The sequence below is a fragment of the Cyrtonyx montezumae genome, unplaced genomic scaffold (genome assembly GCF_038088225.1).
Source record: "Cyrtonyx montezumae isolate F1298 unplaced genomic scaffold, pur_monq_1.0 scaffold_20, whole genome shotgun sequence".
Taxonomy (NCBI): Eukaryota; Metazoa; Chordata; class Aves; order Galliformes; family Odontophoridae; genus Cyrtonyx; species Cyrtonyx montezumae.
Genome location: NW_027071937.1, coordinates 7,029,397 through 7,046,663, shown reverse-complemented (window position 1 = coordinate 7,046,663; position 17,267 = coordinate 7,029,397). Strand labels below are relative to the sequence as shown.

Genomic DNA, 17,267 nt, shown 5'->3' with positions numbered 1-17,267 from the left:
CCCAACTAGCTGTGGTGTTCCTAGATAAGAATATAGGTTAATCTTTTAGACCACTCTCCACCAAGTCAGCGGGAATTCTGCCTCTGAATTCTGTTGGAATAATCATCCCAGCAAAGTGCATTGAATTTCTCTAATTATAATTTCATTTGAGGCTCTTCAACCCTTCTTGAAATTGAGTGATCAAGTGAAACATCTCTGCCCTCGCCTTCTCCCTCCCCCAGGACACAGCCTGTGCTGCTGTTTAAACAGATTGAAAATGCAGGTCATCTTTCTCCTGTGCCATTGTCTCACTGCTTTGTCCTATATATATTTTATTGTTCCTTTATGATGGCTATTAAGGGCCTTTTGTCTCCTTCTGGGCTTCCGTGAAGAGTATTTATGGCTTTTACAGCGTGCTCAGGGATAGGCCATCGACAATTATTGAGGAAATCTAGAGATGTCATATTAAAGCAGCTTTTTGCATCACCACAGGGATTTGTAGAGACTCTCAGGCTGGTGGTGTCTGTCAGCCTACAGTGCCTGTTTGATCAGGGGAGGGTCACTGCTCGGAGGAATCGGGAGGGAGACAAGAGGATGTGTAATCGGAGGTGTCCTGACCGAATCAGCAGCAGCAGGGCTGCACGTGGGGCTGGAATTTGTGCAGGATCCCAACCAAAGCCTATTTTTCCTTGTGGTTCAGGGAAGATGCAGTAAGGTTTTAAATTAGCCAGCAGATTCACACTTCTCTTCAGAACAGACTCGTATTTTGTGAGTTTCACAGGGCATGGACTCGAAGACATGAGAGCATCTCGTAACGCTGTTACAGTGTCAAACTGCCAACTTGTGTGCACACGGGCGATGCTCCAAACAGCCTTTGGTGACCTGCATCTTCCCCAGAAGTGTACTACGTGACCTGTGCAAAACTGTCATTGTTTGTATTGTGGCAGCGTGCAGAGGTCCCATCTGGGCCTGAGATTTACTGGGCTGGGAACTCTGCAGGCATATGTGAAGAAACACACAGGGTTTTCAAGAGCTGTTCATCTGATGGGAAGAGTACCAGGAAAATGGTTGAAGTGCTAGCACCAAGGTCTTCAGCACAGCTTTTCTGGGTGGCTTTGCACAATGTAGTTACTCCTCCTGTGATCTGCCCAATGGAGAGTTGGTAATTTTCTGCTTCTTCAGGGCATTGGAGTTGTAAAACTGTATGATGTTCAGATAGTACCAGACGTGTTCTTGTTGCCAAATCGTGTTTGTGAAATACAGATTAAATAAGAAATGAGAAATGGGTATTTATGGGAAGTTATCCAGCAAATTATTTCTCCATGTTGAATGAAATAGAACTTTGAAATATTAAAAGTGTTTCTGAGAAGTTCAGAAAGAGATGAGAATCATACTGGTGATAGGGGAAGGTTTTCGTAGAAGTAAAGCTATTCTGCTGCACCAAAAAATACCTATTTTTAATCAGTGTATGCTACTTTTTAAAACAACATTTTTATTTGTGTATTAGAAAATTTAAGAACTTGTAGAAAATTAACTGCTCTTTAAATTCTGGTTTCTTTGAGTTAAGAAAGCTGTCACAGTCCATTGCACACAGTTTCCACGACTGCCAGTCAGTGATTTATCCTAACACTCACTATCCTTTGCCCTTTCATCCTTTCTGAGATGTTCTCATAGGCATGAAGTTCTTCCATATCCAGTAGTCTGCTGGCTCTGACAGAAGGTGCTGCACTGTGCCTTCACCTCCACCTTCGTGTCCTCTCGTGGATGGCCTCTGGGAGTGAAGCTTCACACGCATCCCAGATGAGAGGATGGAATGTTTATCTATTTCCCTTTTTAATTTCTGTTTCCTTTCACCCACATCCACAATTGGTGTCTGCATTCATTTCGACACAGACCATTCATTTCCGAGTGCTGCAAGACCCCGTCCTGTCCCATCCAGGAGCTCCTCTTCACCAGTTTGTAATTCTCCCATCATCTCTCCCTTGTGGCTGATACGGAGTCTGCTTCTGTTTCAGATGATGACTGCACTGACTCCTTCACGCCCAACCAAGTGGCCAGGATGCACTGCTACTTGGACCTTGTCTATCAGAGCTGGCAGCCCGCGAAGAAACCAGCTCCAGTCGCCATTGCCCCCCAGATCGTGGCTCGGAGCCCCACCTCCATCACCCTGGAGTGGTTTCCCCCCATTGATGGGCACTTCTTTGAAAGGTGACCACGCGCTGCTCAGTTCTCTTGTGCTTGGTTGGGTGGGCAGGGGATGGAGAAGCAGCCTCAACGTGTGCTGCACTCAGCCTGGGCTAAGGCTCCTTCCTAAATTGGTTTGTACTGAGGGGATTATTGATCTGTTTTCTGCTCTTCCCTTCTCCTCCTGTAGCACTCTGTCGAGAGCCATTGATTTGCCATATAAAGGGCAAATCTTCTTCCATATGCTACGGGAGGAATTTTCAATCAGCGGTTCTGGCTTTGTGATTCCTGCTTATTGCTGCTCGCAGATACCTGTTGGCTCCAGCTCTGCCCGCACGTTACCCCTCCTCCTCCCCTCACATGTTTCCTCTGCAAGGTCAAGGAGAATCTTGTTCCTCCTGCCGTGGTAGCACAGGGCTCGTGGGCAGTGGTGGTTCCCAGGGGGAGGAGGTGGCAGCATCCAGCACAGAGCTTGGAAGGGCTGCAGGAGAACTTCCTAAATAACCGAGCTCGTGTTGCCATTAGCTCACCTTCTGTGCTTGCATCTCCTCTCCCCTTCTTGCTTTAATACTTTACAGAAAACAGACTTTGAGTGTCCTTCAGGACTGGAGCAGTATGTATTGCAGCAGGCCAAATTTACAGGCATATTAGCACCCAAAGAGCTGTCTCAGCACTGCTTTGTTCAGCGAGAACACCTTGAAAGCCACCATCTTCAGCATGGGAGAAACTCCTTCCAGCACTGGAAGGACAGTGTGGCTGTTTCAGTGTCCGGCTTGCACTTACTTTGAGTGCTCAGAGATGTTCCCTTTTTATTGCAGGTTAATATGGGGGACAAGGGAGTCAAATTATATTAGGAGTTGATGAAGAAAGACAGAACTCATGCTCTGAGCAGTATTTGTTTTAATTGCAATTCTGCAACCAAGTCCATTTATTCCCTACGTGTGAAAAGGACTTATGTGAAGTTTGGAGAATTAATTCGGAATTTTTTGGCCCATAATCATTTTTAGGTAAATTAAGTTCCTCCAATTTAATTTAGATTTCAGAAGATACTGTCTGTACGTTAAATAAATACCATCTGCCTCTTAAAACACTCTGGTGCGGAGTTAATTGTTATGTAACCAAATATGCCTTTATTACATATTTCTTATAACTCGATCAATATGTTCTTAATAACCCCTAGTTAGTTGCTTCTTAAATGACATACAGTGGATCGCTTGCTAAATCTGAAATTTCATAACAGAGTTACGTTAAATAGTGATTTTCTAGAGAAAATGCCCTTTGGGTTTTTAAATCCACGTGCCCCATTTTACTGAAGAGATTTAAAGAGACAGTTTCAAATGCAAACGCGAGGCCAGGTCCTTTCTGAAATGAGATTCCCACTTCTAATGGATACAGAGATGTTGCTGTGACTGTTTTAAAACCTCACTGAAATAGATCAGTGAGCATGTCTATGCCAGCCCATCCTTGTGATATATTCATCAAAATGATGACAGCAGTGTTGTGGTGATGAACTCTGGAAGAGCTCTGTGCTGAGCTCTCAGTGCCCGTGTGTCCAGTGCTGCTTTGCTTAGGGATGCTTGCCTGTATCAGCTCCTAAAATGGGGTCACTGTGCAAGACATGTAGGAGGCAGAATTGGCCAAGTATAATCTTATCTGTGTGTGGGAATACTGTAAATCTTTGCAGATATTTTTACACAAAGTGCACACCATGGCCCAAATTTTACTTGCCTCACTTGAATGAATAAACTCATTCACTTCAATGGCACTATTCATGTAAAAAAACAGAAGACTGATACTCAGCTGCTGAGTGCCTTGGGCCTGGTTTCTAATGCACAGAGGCCCCTTCCATGCTATTTTGACAGTGTAAAAGGGCCTTAAAAGGATGAATGGCTCTGGCTACATTAGCAAGCATTGTGGCCCAATATAATTAGATCTCTAGTGCAAAACATTTGTTAATGAAGACCTGCCATCAGCTCTTTGGGGCTGTCAGGGTCCTTGCTGCAGCCTGGTCCATGGCTGGGATGCTGAGAGCACCGGGGCACATCAGTGTGGTCCTGATTCACAGCTTCCCCTCTGACTGCAGGCTCTTCCACTCTTAGATACAACTGTGCCACGGGTGTTTTTCTCTGACGTTCTAGAAATCATGTGCTTAATGTTGTGAGTCTGTGGACAGGGAGCAGTGCTAACTCGTCACAGTGGATGCAAGGCTAGCCGTCCTGTGTCACAGAATCACAGAATCATTGAAGTTGGAAAAGGCAACCAAGATCATCTAGCCACCCATCCAACCACGTCCTCACACTTTGGCAAGCGTAGCTGCACAAGCTGAGCAAAAAGTGAAGTCTCTCTGACAGACCCTCCTCACCTCTGTGCTGTAAGCAATTGAAGGGCACTGTGTTGTAGAGTCATTTACCTGCACAGAAATTTGCCAACAGCAGTCGGTTGAGCTCCTGACAATCCAAATATACAAAAACCCAGCATTTCTTCTTGCAGCTGCCACACATGGCATTGGGATACTGGCTGTTCTCCATACTGCCTCAAAAAAAACAGAAAAGCATGAGAATGTCGCATGCGCATATCATGAGGTGTAATAATGAAATAATAACAGAGCCAACAAAACAAGGGAAAACAAGCGAAAAGAAGAAAACTCTGTTCATTTCCTGACTGCATCTGTGAGGTGCCTTCATCTGCTGTCGCTAAGCATCCGTTCATGCGCGTCCTGTTTGATATGCGGAGGTGGGATGTAAACAGTTATTGTCACAGAGCTCCGCAGCTAATTCTGCTTGGACAGAAAACTCTGAACACATCTGCTCCTCCAACTTTTCATTGAGGTGACTGTATTAATTTCCATGAATCTGATGCTATCTCATTCTTAGCAAGCAAATATTTTGGCCAGTATGGTTCCCAGGTCTAGATGACTGGGCTTGATAACTGCTTGCTGGAAAGTTTCAGTGCCATCAGTGATACTGAATTCCAGTCAGGTATTCCACCAAGCAAGTATCATTTAGACTGAAAACAAGCATTTGTTCCTGAAAGGAACGACAGATTTTTAATGGCTTTGGGTTGCTCCTGAGCTGATGCCAGCCCTGATGAGAATTGTCATTCACTAGTATTCTTTATATTTTGAATCTGCTTCACTGGAATATTATGCAGTAGGAATGAATCCCTCCTGTGCTCTGAACCTCACAAGCTGGAATTTGCCCAGTACTTGGTTTATTAGAAAACAGCAAAGTCTAGCTTCTTCATTACCCTACACTTTCAGGAATCACGTGCCCGGTGTATGAGGTGTCAGATGTGCTATCATTCCCACTTAATGGTGTTTTGAACCATTTTATGCTCATTTTGTCTTGACATCAGACGCTGCATAAGGTGTAAGGGTCTGGCTTAGGTTTTCATAACCCCTTACATGCAGTTCCATAATTAGTTTTGACATCCATGGCTGTTTGCAGGATTTGTGCTCATGAGGCTTCAGATGAAAATCTTTAACCCAGGAGTCATCTCCTGTGTAACTCCTTTCAACCAGTGCAGTTACATCAGGGTTGAGTTTGGCTCCCAAACTGGAAAAGTAAAAAGAGAAAGTTTGCTCATAGCCTTTCCCGCATGATGCTCCTTGTGATTCCTCCTACCTCCAAGTCCTTGCTGGTAAAAGGAAATGTTTGTCCATAAGCCTACAGTTTTTTCCACCATGGCAGCCTGTGATGAAATTGTATAGCTGCTAATTTGAGTAGAAAGCAGTCCTAATTGTGGAAAGTTGGCTCTCAATTCCCTGTCCTCATCCAGGACTGAACAGTAATGCAGGAGTTTCTTTGTAGAGAAACTGAAAGATGATTATTGCAGGGATTTCTCTCCTTAGTGTTGATGGATGTTTCTTAAAACAAAACAATACAAAACAAAACAAAACAAAACAAAAAAACCCCTTCACAATAGTACTTATGTATTTTAATTTCTCAATCCTATTTTTTTCAGATTCTTGACTTTTTTTTTGTTGTTGTTGTTACATATATTATTTGGGCAAGCTGAATTAAGCACTTAAACCACTGCTAAGTAGTCCATTGAGAGATGAAATTAGCAGGTGGTATCATAACAATAACACAAGTGGGTGAAGTGAGACGGAGAGCGAAGACGTGATTAACAACGAGCCCGAATGTTTTTGGCACAGAACATGCAGGGAACGGGAGAGCACCTTTGCTTCTCATTTCTCTGCTCTTCCCAGTTGCCACACTTTATTTCTTCAAGTGCTTCCAGCAGGTGCATCCCTCCCTGTGATGTCTGTGAGCTCCGTCGTTTGCTGTCTCTTTGCAGGGTGGCAGTGGGCCATACTGAAATGGATATGAGTTTTGCCACTGATTTCATTCCAAGTCCCCCCCGTTGACAATCCCTGCTTCCACCTAATTAAGCCAACAGAAAGCCGACTTTCACACAGATCCCTGTCAACAAATAGGAGATGCTAAGCCACAGAGCAGCTGAGAGAGTGTTGTCCCTAGCACCAAATGGAAACAGGGACAGCCTAAGGAGGGCTGGGAGAGCAGCTCCCCTGTTCCAGGGTCCTCTTCTTGTGCTTTGCAAAGTGTGCTGAAATCAATCTCACTGTGGGAGATGGTTGAAATTTGCATCGCTGGAGGTAATAATTGATGGCTTAATCTGTACTTTGGTTGTTCAGAGGGTGCACTGTGTTGTGCACAGCATTCCTTGCCTGAAATTTCTGTCCTGTCCTAAGGGCATTTCTTCACTTAAGGTCAAGAATTCTTCCTTTCATTTTGGGTGACATCATTCCTTAAAGCTGAATTGTGGATAATGAGCAAGTTTGGGGGATCAATAACCATACATTCTGGGTCATACATGGTTCCAAATTGTGTGACTACAAAGGAATGTTAGGGATGAACTGTGTGAGCCACATCCTCTGTAGGTATAAATCAATTCAATGTTATAGAAGACATTAGAGCTACGCCGGCTTAGAAAGCCTCGTGAATGTGTTTGCACAAATGCTTGTGAAGCAGTGTTTAACTGGGCTTTCCTGTTCAACAGCTTCTGCTGACAGTGCTGTAGTGGCAGTAGCTGGTGTTAGGTTTATTGTCTAGGTGAAGCAATCTGGCGTTGGGCAGCAAAGTGCTTTTCTCAGTGCCCTGTCATGCCATCCTATGGCATGGGGCCAGAAGGGTTTCAGTTCAGAAAGAGCCATCTGCTGGTGCTGAGGCTGCCAGGTACTGGATCCAGTTTCCCTTGTGGAAAGGATTAAGGGCATGTTCCTTGCTGTATAAACATGGCCCGCCCTAGACTTCTAGTGATCTGGGCAGTGATCCACCTCCAAAAGCAGGTCCTTACACACAGAACTGAGCCATGCTTCTCAGAGCAGCTCTCTGATGTTTGGAGATCCGGGACTTTACTCTGTCTCTGATCAGTGGTAAGCCTTTAAAGTCCTGAAGATGCTGTGAGTTCATGCAGTAAACCCATAGTGGGAGTAGAAATAGGTCTGACATCTTCTTAGGCCCATTTCTCTGCTCCAAGCTCTAAACAGCATGAATTTTCATTTGTGTGGGTTTGATCCAGCTCTAGTGTGAGGGCAAAAGAAAAAACCAAACAGCCTTACAGCTGAGTGTAGTTTCCAGGTTCCTATTATTCTGTGGCTCACACTGATGCCATCTTCACAGCCGTTAGCCCAAACCTGCCAAAGCCAGAGCCAGAAAACACTCTTGACCATGCTGTAAGAAAAGAGGATTAAGTGGAACTGAATTCTAAGTCTCACTGTTTTTAATATAGTTGACTAAGCAGCTCATTCAGCTGTTACTAAGGTGGTGTGTTTTCCTGTTTTCCTGGCCTCCTAGAGAAGTGGGATCAGCATGTGATCTGTGCATGGAGGGAAGAGTCCTGGTGCAGTATGCCTTCAGCGCCTCGTCCCCAATGCCCTGCGATCCCTCGGGGCACTGGAGCCCACGGGAAGCAGAAGGTAAGCACAGGGCTGGGGCAGAGCTGTGGCATGGGAGAGGTTGGGCCAGTGCAAAAGGAGCAGCTGGGAACCTCTGGGAGAAGGGTGACTGGGTGTACCTAAGCATAGCACGTACAAAACGAGAGGATGGATGGATGCACTGTGTTCCTGAAGTAATGCCCATGGCTGAAATACCTGGGTTTTGGTCCCTGTGTCCTGACCCTACCCATGAGTTTAATGAATTTCGGGAGCTGAACTTGAACTTCAGAAAGCAGCAGAGTGCCAAGAAACACTGACCATTCACATCTGCCAGAGGAATTCCTCAGGGGAGCAGTTTACTCCTTCTGCTCTGACTCCAAAAGTGAAGAATGGCATGTTATTTCTTTGGGCTTGATTTCTGATGCCTTCGCTTACATTGAATTACTAACAGGCTGCACCAGCAGTCACGCTGGAAGCATCAGGGACTTTGGGCAAGGACTCTTAAGGTGACTGCATCACATTCAGAGTAGTGCAGGGAGTTCTGCACGCTGGGCCTATGGCTCCTCTAGTGCATGTTGGAGCAAAAGTGGTCTACAGGGACAGTTCACAGTGTCATTAAGTTGCCATCATTAACTCTATTCCGTATATAGAGGCATAGGACCATTAAGTTTGGAAAGAGTCAAAGATCATCAAGTCCAACCATCAACCCATCCCCACCATGCCCTCTAAACCATGTCCTTCAGGGCCACATCTGTCCTTTTTCTAAACACCTAAACACTTCCAGGGACAGTGACTCCACCACCTTCCTGGGCAACCTGTTCTAATGCTACACCACTCTTTCTGAGAAGAAATTTTTCCTAATATCCATACTTCCCATTATATATTTAGTTAGATGTAGTAGAGTATATATGTGATTATACCAGGTAGAGATTATTAATCACAGGTTACAGTTTGAGAAGAGCAGAATGTTATTTGAGTCTGTCTGGCACGAGCTATTCCTTCAGGTACTGCACAGTCTGAGCCCAAACATACAGGCAGCTCATTGAACTCAAGGGTTCACGCCTGGAATTTGCAGACTCTTTGTACTTCTTGTATTAAGGGATTCTGTGTCCTTCAGCTACAGTACATGAGAGTTAATCTACAAAGAAGGTTATCTATTATTTAATATGGAGAAACATTTAATGTTGGCACCAGGAGCCCTCCCTTAGTCCTCAGGTCTGTGTGTGCAATGCATTGTTTCCCTGCTGTGTGATGGGACAAGATGTATAAAGAAAGTGTCACTTGCCCTAATATGCCCATAACCCAGGTGGGGGCCCACGGGGGGCTGTGATTCACCCCAACCCATCAAAAATTTGGACATCCAAGGCTGCCGAGCCCAACACAGAGTGCACCTGCCCCTTCCTTGGAGGTTGCTCTGGAGCCCCATCCTGGGAAGCAGTGTTCCAGCCACAGGTGCGACCTGATAGTCAAGTAAACAGGATTAGCAGAATTTGGATCGCTTGCAGTTGCAGTGCAGGGTGGAAGAGTGGATTTCCACTTTGCCAACTTTTAGAAGACTTTGAAACCTGGTTTTGTTTGGAACAAAATCTGAAACTTATGAAATTCGCCATGAAGGAAAATTAAAAACAAAAAGTGTTTGAGGCTGGCCAGAATGTTTTATTTAGCTTATGTAATTTCTCTTTCATAAACTTCAGTTCAATTATGACATTTGAAAGTGACTCCTCTTAGTATATAATCTAGGGCAAAAGCAACTTTTAATATCAAAGTGAGAAGTGTTTGAAAGTGCAAAAGCTAAATGAATTCCTCCAGAAATGTCATAACACAATGTTCTATTATTGTTAGAACTTTCTTCCCATTTTCTCTTCCACAGTAAAATTTTGGCCAAATAAATCCAATTTTGTAACTGTTTTGATTTTGAAAGGACTGTGTATTCCATTGAGATGCTCAGTTCCATCAAAATTTCTCCAACAAGCTCTGATTCGAAAACTTCTAGATCTCGCACGTCTTGCCAGCGGCATCATTCCTAGAGAAACTAAGCTACTCTAAGATTTATTACTCAGCTGCATTTTGCATTTAATTTCCTCTTTGTACAGTGTGTTCCTGCATATTCTTAACTATGAAGGGTGAAGTCTGATCCTTATCTGTCTCATTCAATTGCTGTTTTGCCATTGCTCTGGAAAGAAAATCTGGGAATCCTATCTTTTTACTACATTAACAAGTTGTCTTCGCTTTAGGGCAGAAAATACACCAAGTGTATGGTATTTGTTGCTCTCTTATTTTCTGTCATCACTACCTATGTCCCTGACATTCAGGATTTCTGCCTGTTTGCACTTGGTCTGAGTTACAGATAGCACAGTTAGGTCATTGTCTGTCATCTTCAATTGTCTATTTGTGAGTTCCCAAGCATGCGAGCATTAAATTCACTTTTTATAAATGTTCATCTATGTAAATCTCCACTGTTCATGGAAAGTGAGTGCAAAAGAGCCATAAGCATGGCAAACATGAGCTCATTTTAAAATCTAGGATGATGCTTATGGAAAAGGACTTAAAGTACTCACAGAATCGTAGAATTATTCAGGTTGGAAAAGACCACTAAGATCATCAAGTCCAACTGTTGACCACTAAACCATGTCCCATGTCCCTACACATCCAGCTTCGTACCAGCACGCCACCATTCTCACATGTCCCAGCAGCAGCTCTGGGCCTGGTTGGTCCAACAGCTTTTTGCTAAGCTCTTGTAACGTTGTTATGCTGCTCAGGTACACGCTCTGGTTAGGCCCACATGTGAGCTGTGTCTAGGGGTCACTTTGTCTTGATCAAATCGGAAAAGTCAGGGGTGTGTTTCTAGTTGAGACAACAGCAGGTTCCCCATAGACTGCTGATCTCAACTCACCTCCCTGTGCAAGTGTCTCACATCTCTGTCCTTGTTGAGGGGCAATGAGGGAACACTGCTCCCACTTCATGATGAAGGCTTGCACTGACACACCAGGCTGTGCTTATAGCCCATGTTTTGGGTGAAACTTCCCTCCCTGCCCACCATCCCATGGGAATGGGACTTACCACATCCTCACAAACACCACATTCACATTTTACTCATGCTTGGCCGGATGGGAGGCCACACAACATGTTGTTTGATGATTAATCTTGCTGATGTTCTCATAAGCTAAAGGGTTTTTAGAACTTGAGAACACAGGCACACCATGAGCATTCCGTGATTCCATTTTATATATCATTATTCGTAATTTTCATAGTATGCACTCATGTCTAGAAATCTGGATACATGGGACAAAGTTTTGACACTGTCCCACAATTGAATGAGCATTTCAAGTCTAAGTGTCTAATAATTTTCAAGGAAGGGACTATTTATCTGCACTTCAGTACTTCATTTCAGTTTTCGGTCTATGACAGACTATGGTCAAGCTCCCCTTCTTGCCAGGCAGAGCTGTTCTCACTCTGTAGGCAGCAGTGATCCACTTTCAGCTCCCTGCAGTGCACACTGTGAGTTTGATTCAGCTGAACACAGAGGGGTCACTCCCTGCTCTACCAGAGCATGTAGGTTTATTCTCTAAGTCTAACAGAGATTTTGAACTGATAGAGATGAATTTGCAGGAACGCAAGGGGAGCAACATTGAAATACATGCTAGGCTGTGAGCCATTAATGCATTCCATTTTCCTATTGGCAAGATGCTAGTGTTAATACAACTCCTTCCAAAGCATATGAGATACTGGGGTTAAAACTCACCTTTTTAGGGCTGCAGTAAGAGGGTCACTGTGAAAGCTGGAATGCCATTTGTTGGCCCAGACAAGTGATGTGGATGGCAGCAAGCATTGTGGGGTGGTGTGAGTTGAGTGGGGTTCTCTCTACTCACAGGGATTACACACTGAGTATTTGTGAGCTTGGCAGAGGGAACGTTTGAGGGTGTTCACTGGAATTCTGGCTTCCTGCGCGGTGGATGGATGCTTTGGTCTGCCACATGCTGGGTTAGTGGCAGCACTGTGTGATGTGCAAGGAGCAGGGGAGGGCTGTGGGGCAGGGCATCATGTTGGTGTCCTGAGAGGCCTGCTGAGATACGAGGAAATTGCTCTGTGTCTGGGTTCATTTTGTATGAACGGGAGAACTCCCTGGGCTGCATTTCCCTGGCAGAAAAGGCACATTTCTATCACTTCATTGGATCACAGACAATAAGAATAACCTTCACACATTGCCCTTTTCTCTTTAAATTAGCAGTGATGTCCTGTTTGTTCATGTTTGCCCAGTGCTTTATCTCACTTTCTTCCTTGGTTGCCAACAGCTGTGCTCTCCTGCTCTCATTTTCCTCTGCCATCTGCATTTCTCTCCTCTTTTTACTTTTCTTTATCTTTTCTTTCTTCTTTCTCCTTTCCTATACTTTGTCTTCTCTCTGTCCTGCTCATTCCTTTTTTTTTTTTTTTTTTTTTTTTTTGTGATTATTTGGGAAGGAAGAGGGAATTTATAGCACTCACTGGATTCTGTTACCAACTGTTCCACCCATCTGACCTCTCTGGATCTTGCAGTCCATGACTCTGTGCCAAATTGTAATGTTACTGTAGTATTTGGGATCCCAGCAAGCACTGTGGCTTTCATTAGTTCTTGGTAATACCTCCCATGTAGTTGGACGTAGCCAATGGTGAGACATGTAATAGCACAAGTGCCTATTGTTTCATCATGACGAGTGCAAAGAGCCAACTCAAACCTGTGCTCTGTGTGCTTCCAAAACAGGGATCTTACACAATGTACAAGATGATCCTCTAAAGGGCATAGGAGTGAACTGAGTATTTTGCCTCTCAACAGCACAATGCAATGACTTCATGGAACCAGCAGAAGCTCTTTCCTTTGTCTTTGCTAAAGGCAAGATGAAAAGGTAGCATTTTGGAGTAACAGACAGGGGTGTGAGAGGAGCACTAGGGTGCAATGAAAGCAAAGTGAATCTGTTTATCAGATAAAGTACCAAGTGGAAGGGATAGAAAATATCATAGTTTGACACGGTGGAATGTACCATAGAAAGTGCGGGACCAGACGCACTGGCACAGTGTGTGCTGTGTGGTGTCTGCTCTGGGTGCTTCAGGTGGGTTTGTGTCTCCCCCAGCCAAGAGACATAGGCATTAAACTCCTCCTCTCCATGCCAGCCATGCCTGTTCTGCCCAGGCAAGTAATGAGCTCCCTGGATGGATATGCTCTCCTGTCACCAGTTTCTCTTTCAGTACTGTTGCCAGTGATAAGCTATGCTCTGTGCATTCTTTTATGCACTTTCTTTGTTTCATTCTTTCTTTCCAGGGCACCCTGATGTTGAGCAGCCTTGTAAATCCAGCGTCCGGACGTGGAGCCCCAACTCAGCTGTCAACCAGCACACGGTGCCGCCCGCCTGCCCCGAGCCCCAGGGCTGCTACCTGCAGCTGGAGTTCCGTTACCCGCTGACTCCAGAGTCCCTCACAGTGTGGGTGACATTCGTTTCCCCCGACTGGGACTCCAGTGGAGCGGTGAATGACGTCAAGTTGCTCACAGTCAGTGGGAAGAACATCTCTCTTGGGCCACAGAACGTCTTCTGTGACATCCCGCTGACCATCAAACTGGACGCAGGACAGGTGGGCGAGGAGGTGTACGGCATCCAGATCTACACTCTGGATGAGCACTTGGAAATCGATGCTGCCATGCTGAGCTCCATCCCCCACAGCACGCTGTGCACGGACTGCAAACCCATCCAATACAAAGTGGTTCGGGACCCTCCTTTCCAGTCCGGATCGCCCGTTGTCATCTCAAACCTGAGCAGAAGATTTGTCGACATGTAAGTACTGCTATGCAGAGATGTGATCTGAGAAAGGTTATAGCCTCTTCTCCTCAACCTCCTGATGTCTGGTGTTGCTGCTGAGCACTGGACTTTGAAAGCTGGTAGATATATCAATTATCATCAAGAGAGAGTATTCTCTTTGTTTCTTTCTGGAATTCAGGGTCATTACAGTCAGGTGAAATCACCAGATAGTCATGCAGAAATGTGAAATTCCATCTTTCTTTGAGCTGAAGGGTTGTTGCAAACTACTTGAGCTTTGATGAGTTAATATTTAAGATATTTAAGACCTGAGAGAGGACCTCAGGAGTATTGTGGTCATCGTTTCCTTAGAATTTTTTTCACAGTAATATTTTGGTGAAGGAGGCAGAATTGCTCTCAGTGCCGGAGTAACTTCTAATTAACTGCTCGAGAGAGAACGCAGAAAGTAAAATTGCGTGTTCAGGTATGGAAATGTGTTTCAGCTGCTTTCATTTTCTGCTTTCATGTGTCACTGACACAGGCTGTACTGCACGGTAAACACATCAAATGTGCCAGTTTGTTGTAGGGAGTGAATTTCATCCTAGCTGTAGTTATGCTCATCTGTTGAAGGAATGTATGATGGTTGAGGAAAGCTCAACTTCAAAATATTTAATGATTTCGAGGAGATCCATGATCTACCCACAGGCATTCTCCAGAAGCAAGAAAAACATCTTTTGCATAACATGATTCCCTGGAAGTGATTCACTCATCTGTGGGAACAACATGAAGCTCTTTTGAAAACGAACACCAGATAAAAGGAAACCTGCTAAGAAAACTGCACTCTAATTTAGAAAATATGATCTAATTAGTACAGCTAATATCAAGGAAGCATACATCATTATGGTCTTCTGAAGCATGTTTAAATATAATAAAAATGATTAATTAACAATTCGGTAATCATGAGCTGCCATCCCTTTCATAGTGCAATTATGCAGCTCAGAAGATGCAAATTGTCCCTATGGGTTTAAAAATTCAAGGTAGCTATCAATAGTGAATATGAAAGCAAACCCCTGAACCTCGCGCTGAAAGTTAAGCATGTACATAAGCGCTTCCCTGGGTTGTAGCCTTGTTCCAACGACTGCTGGCACTTCACAGGAGACGAATATTGGCATATTGGAAACGTGGAAAAGTGGTGAATTTTCCCATGGATTTGCTGTGAAAGCATCTTTGCCTGAAACCTGGCCCACTCACACTGGAAAATGGGACTGGTTTGGTTTGAAATATTTGCATACCTTAGCATAAGTTCCCACAGAAGCAGGTCCAGTTTTGAGTTCATAATAAGGCGTGAAAAAAAAAAAAAGCCCAAAACATAACTTGTATTCTAACCTCTATTCCCATATCTTAGGGTATAATGTTAGGGGTGACTTCTAACTTACACCCATCCAAATTGGGAAGGTGCTCTGATGATTCCATCAGTAGCCAGGGATTAATACCAATTTTCCTGTGTGGCACTGAATAAATTACAGTGGGTAACACTGCTGTACCTGTGTGCGTGTCTCACCTAGTTATAGAGTCAGCTGAAAACCAGGCAGGAAATAGAAGGTTGTCTTTCTGCCATCAGGAGACAGAAGCAGCTGCTCGCAGAGGCTGGTGCGGCCAACCCAACCAAGGCCTCTCGTCTGGCTGGCGCTGGGTCCTTCGAGGGTCTGCAGGGAAAATGCAGACAGAGAGCTTTGACGAGGCACTTGGAGAGCTAAAATGAAGCCTTTAGTCACTGGGTGAGGAGTCAAAGATGCAGATTGCTTAGCACTCGCGGTTGGTTTTTTTAATGCAACGCTTTGGCATGCGTTTGAAATCTTGAAAAGTGATTTTTTTTTATATCCTAATATGCATACGTGCATAGCACTGTTTCATACCCTCTGGTGCTGAGGGGTTCTGCAGCTCCACAGCACAGAGCATCCGCAGCCCTCACGCTCTGTGAGCAGGAAGGTGTTTCAGAAAGTCATGGACAGCGGTGTTGGGCAGCGCTCCGTATGTACGTGGAGGAGTAAGTGCAGTATCTGAGCCCTTCCTCATCTGCCTGTCTGGTTCTGTGCTGCTGGAATTCAGCATATCTGCACAACCAGACGGCTGCAACCCCTTCATGTCTCTGTTAGCCCCAAGCCAGTTCCCCCTCCTTTTTATACTTTTGCATGTTTTCCGTATTAAATAAAATGACACCCCCACACGTTCTGTGGAAGGTTATTTTGAAGGCAGTCGCCTGTCTGTACTCCTGCCTCCTCTGACCTTGATCTTCACTTTCTCTTTTTCTCCCAAAGAAAATATTTGCTTGCGCTGTTATCTGTGAGCAAGATCCTTTCCCCAGGTGTGGCGATGCTGAAAGAGAAATTAATTTCTCCTACCTTCTTCCCGTCAAAGAGAGAGAACTTCTCTTTAAGCCTTTAATAGATAGCCCTTGCCTAGTCAGCACTGGGTGCTCCACAACAGAGAGGAAATAACTACAGCAGTGGAAACCTTTTATTAAGAAATGCAAAATAATGCCAGACCTTCTGTTCTCAAGCTGAATTTTAATCTCAGCTCTTGGCTCAATCGTTTCTAAGGGACAGGACCTTATCCTTGGACCTCCCAGAAACAAGGCGAGATGCGCTTGCTTCCACCAAGTGCAATTGGCCAGAATTGCTGTAATCTGCAATACAAAATGAGGCTCGGTGCCTAGGAAGGGAGCAGAAAGCTGAATAAATCAATGGGGAAAAAAAAAGGTCGGGCCAGGTGCAGCATGGAACTGCTGAGTCTTCACGCCTCAGTCAGCGATAAGGACGGAGCCACATCTGCAAATCTCAAAGTCTCAGCTCATGGCTTAATCCAAAGTTCGGGTTGTGCTCTTACATTTTGCTCTGGCTGTTCCCTGGGAATAACCTGCGAGATAGTGGGGAAGGTGATGGTGGTAATAGTTTTGCCCTCGCCTTGGCCTTGCTGTAGCGCTTTTACGCTCACATAGGCACTCTCGCAATCGTTTATGGCAACCACTGATTTTTGTTATCAGCTTAGTAAGAGGAGTGTCCCCAGTGGAAGCTCTCCTGAGGATGTCAGGGTGCAGCTGGAGGCCAGTCCTTGTGGGGCACCATGAGCAGGGCAGGTGGTGGCGAGCAGCCCATGTTCCCTACCTCTCTCCTGCTCCTGTCTGAGCTTACCCCTGGGGTGTGCCAAGCCAAGAGGTGCTGAGGTTAGTTCTGGAAAGTTGGAATAGCTGAAAAAGTTTCTGAGAATTGGAATTTTTTCCAACTTTTCTGCCACGGACTTCATAGGAAAGTTCAGAACGTGGTGGACTGTGATGGAATGGATCATCTTTGTAACCTTCTTCTTTGTTAACCTGTAGGATTTTTCACGACAAAGGCACTGACTAAAATAGCCTTAGAAAGAATCCCAGCACAAAGCCCTGCTAT

General features: G+C 44.8%; 1 protein-coding gene across 1 annotated transcript in view; it reads left to right on the top strand.

The window, feature by feature from the left end:
* The window catches only part of PAPPA (pappalysin 1), a 169,100-nt gene that overhangs the window by 59,128 nt on the left and 92,705 nt on the right, over positions 1–17,267 (top strand). Inside the window, exons 5-7 of the mRNA XM_065737615.1 lie at positions 1,995–2,187; positions 7,983–8,104; positions 13,356–13,863. Coding sequence (XP_065593687.1) covers positions 1,995–2,187; positions 7,983–8,104; positions 13,356–13,863 — 823 coding nt within the window. The remainder of the gene's footprint in view (positions 1–1,994; positions 2,188–7,982; positions 8,105–13,355; positions 13,864–17,267) is intronic.